The following is a 2,484-nucleotide window of genomic DNA, read 5'->3' on the forward strand; positions in this document are numbered from 1 at the left end:
GGCCTAAAAATTCAGACAATCCAACTGCAATGACATGGAATTTGCTGGAACAAAATTCCAAAGGGTCTGGGTGGTGCAGGAAACATCCAGCTGGTTAATATTAGTCTTTACACATTTTAATATCCACTGTTTCAGGCACTGAACATCAACAATGTGACCCCACATCCACGTTTCCCCTTCCCTTGTTTTCAGTCACCTGTTTGATCAGGATTCACTGGGAAAATCCACTATTTTCTAATCTCCAAGGACAGACCATGAACATTCCTTCCTGACTTCCAGCCACCTTATTGAAAAGGAACCTGAAGGTGAGTTTACCTTCATTGCAAAGCTTGAGGGCATCATGTTCTTTGGCCACTCGAACTCTGTCATGTGGATGCGGATCCCAGATTCCAGCAGCAGTGTGGCCTTGCAGTCAGGTCTGTGGGCAAAATGAAGGAGCTGGACTCCAAATCCTTGTGGAATCCCTTCCAGCTCAGCATATTCTATGATTCCAAAGGCACTTGCCACATGAGCAGCCAACCCTCCACCACCCACTAGTGCACAGAGTGCTCTCTGCAGTTTCACGCTTCATATCCCATTTCCCAAGAGTTTTTTTGGGGAAAATCACTGCATTTTATCCAAAAACAATGGAATTTAACTGAAAACTAGTCAGAACAGTCACATTTCCATCAACAGGAATTACCACAGGTACAAAAATCTCATATTCATATATAGAAATCCCAAGCTCTTACTTTTGGAGGCGAATGAGGTATGTCTTGTTATCCACATCATAAACGTTGTTCACTCTCATTCCCAACAAGCTGCCAAAGGGAAAACACAGAATGCCTTAGAGAATCCAATGCAGAAGCCACACAAGTAGCTGAAAAAAATCCTAGTGATGATTTAAATATACAGGAGGGCAAGTTATGATGAATTAGGAGGCAGAAACCGAAGAGGTGGCAAAGGAATATTAATGGAATGAGCTGGAAGCAACAACCATGGAGAAATTGCTAGTAAGAAAGAGGAATTAAGAAATGGAGAAATTGCTATTAATGGATAAAAGTGCATTTACAGTGGAAGAACATCCACTGTGAACACCCCAGCTGCAAGTAGCCAGACCCTGGAGCTGCCAGCTCAGAGTGAGGTTGGATATGCAGATTGCCCTGGATACCAGAAGTGTGTCACAGCTCCACAGGAGGAGCAGATCTTCCCACTCGGGTGTATTGTTCAGCCTGGGGAAGCTCCAGGGAGAACTTAGAGCCCCTTCCAGTGCCTAAAGGGGCTCCAAGAGAGCTGCAGAGGGACTTGGGACAAGGAACTTGAGTGACAGGACAAGAGGGAATGGCTTCCCACTGAGAGAGGGCAGGGATAGATGGGATATTGGGAAGGAATTCCTGACTGTGAGAGTGGTGAGACACTGGCACAGGTTACCCAGAGCAGCTGTGGCTGCTCCATCCCTGGGAGTGTTCCAGGCCAGGTTGGATGGGGCTTGGAGCAATCTGGGCTAGTGCAAGGTGACCCTGCCCATGGCAGGAGGTGGAATGGGATGAGCTTTAAGGTCTTTCCAACCCAAATCACTCTGGGATTCTGTGATCCTATGACAGCACCTTCCCCATGCAAACAGGAGCAGGGAAACACTCAGCTGCTCTCCAGGGAGCTCCTGGGGGACAGGAGCAGGACACGAGGAGGGACAAAAGCACCACCAGGCTCTTCCCGGATGGTGTGGCAGCAGAGAGGACTCAGTGGGAGATGTGCTGGAGGCCCCACAGGCAGCATCAGACACGGAAGGAGGGGACAACCCACCATCCACCAAAACACGGCGATCCCTAAGGCTGTGCCAGAGTCTGTGTGTTGCTGGAACCACCCGGGGTAGGGCAGGGCAGGGCTCAGGCACCCAGGGCAGTGCAGAGTAGCTGAGGGGGTTAGCAGAGCTAAGCAGGCAGTGCCAGTGCTGAGGGGCAGAGCCACACACTGCCCTGGGGCCATGAAGGGGCACGAGAGATGGGCCAGGTGCAGGAGCAGGGCCAGGTCAGGACCCACAGCAGGACCAGCACTAGTGGCAGCGCCAGGCCCCAGACCAGGACCAGGACCAGTATCAGGCCAGAACCAGTGCCAGGAACAGGAGGTGGACAGGGACCCAGACCCCAGGGATGAGCTCTCCAGTACAAGAGACACAGGGACATGCAGGAGAGGCCAGCAAAGGGCCAGGAACAGGACATGGACAAGGACCCAGACCAGGACCAGGACAAGGGCAGGGAGCAGTGCCAGGACCACGATCAGGCCAGGACCAGGACCAGTGCCAAGACCACTGTCAGGATTAGTGCCAGGACCAGAGCCAGGACTAGCACCAGGAGTCAGACCAGTGCCAGGACTGGGGCAGAAGCAGGACCAGAACCAGAACTAGAAACAGGACCAAGATAAAGCCAGGGCCAGGCCCAGTACCAGGACCTAGACCCAGACCCGAGCCAGAGCCAGGCCCAGTGCCAGGCCCCGTACTAGCCCCGG

General features: G+C 52.3%; 1 protein-coding gene across 1 annotated transcript in view; it reads right to left on the bottom strand.

The window, feature by feature from the left end:
• Positions 1-800, bottom strand: part of NEMF (nuclear export mediator factor) — a gene marked incomplete at its 5' end in the record, with an annotated part of 19,481 nt that extends 18,681 nt beyond the window's left edge. Inside the window, 2 exon segments of the mRNA XM_009081693.1 lie at positions 316-418; positions 732-800. Of these exon segments, the coding sequence (XP_009079941.1) occupies positions 316-418; positions 732-800 (172 nt within the window).
• Between the last annotated feature and the right edge of the window lie 1,684 nt (positions 801-2,484).

The sequence above is a fragment of the Acanthisitta chloris genome, unplaced genomic scaffold (assembly GCF_000695815.1).
Source record: "Acanthisitta chloris isolate BGI_N310 unplaced genomic scaffold, ASM69581v1 scaffold22959, whole genome shotgun sequence".
In the NCBI taxonomy this organism is placed as follows: domain Eukaryota; kingdom Metazoa; phylum Chordata; class Aves; order Passeriformes; family Acanthisittidae; genus Acanthisitta; species Acanthisitta chloris.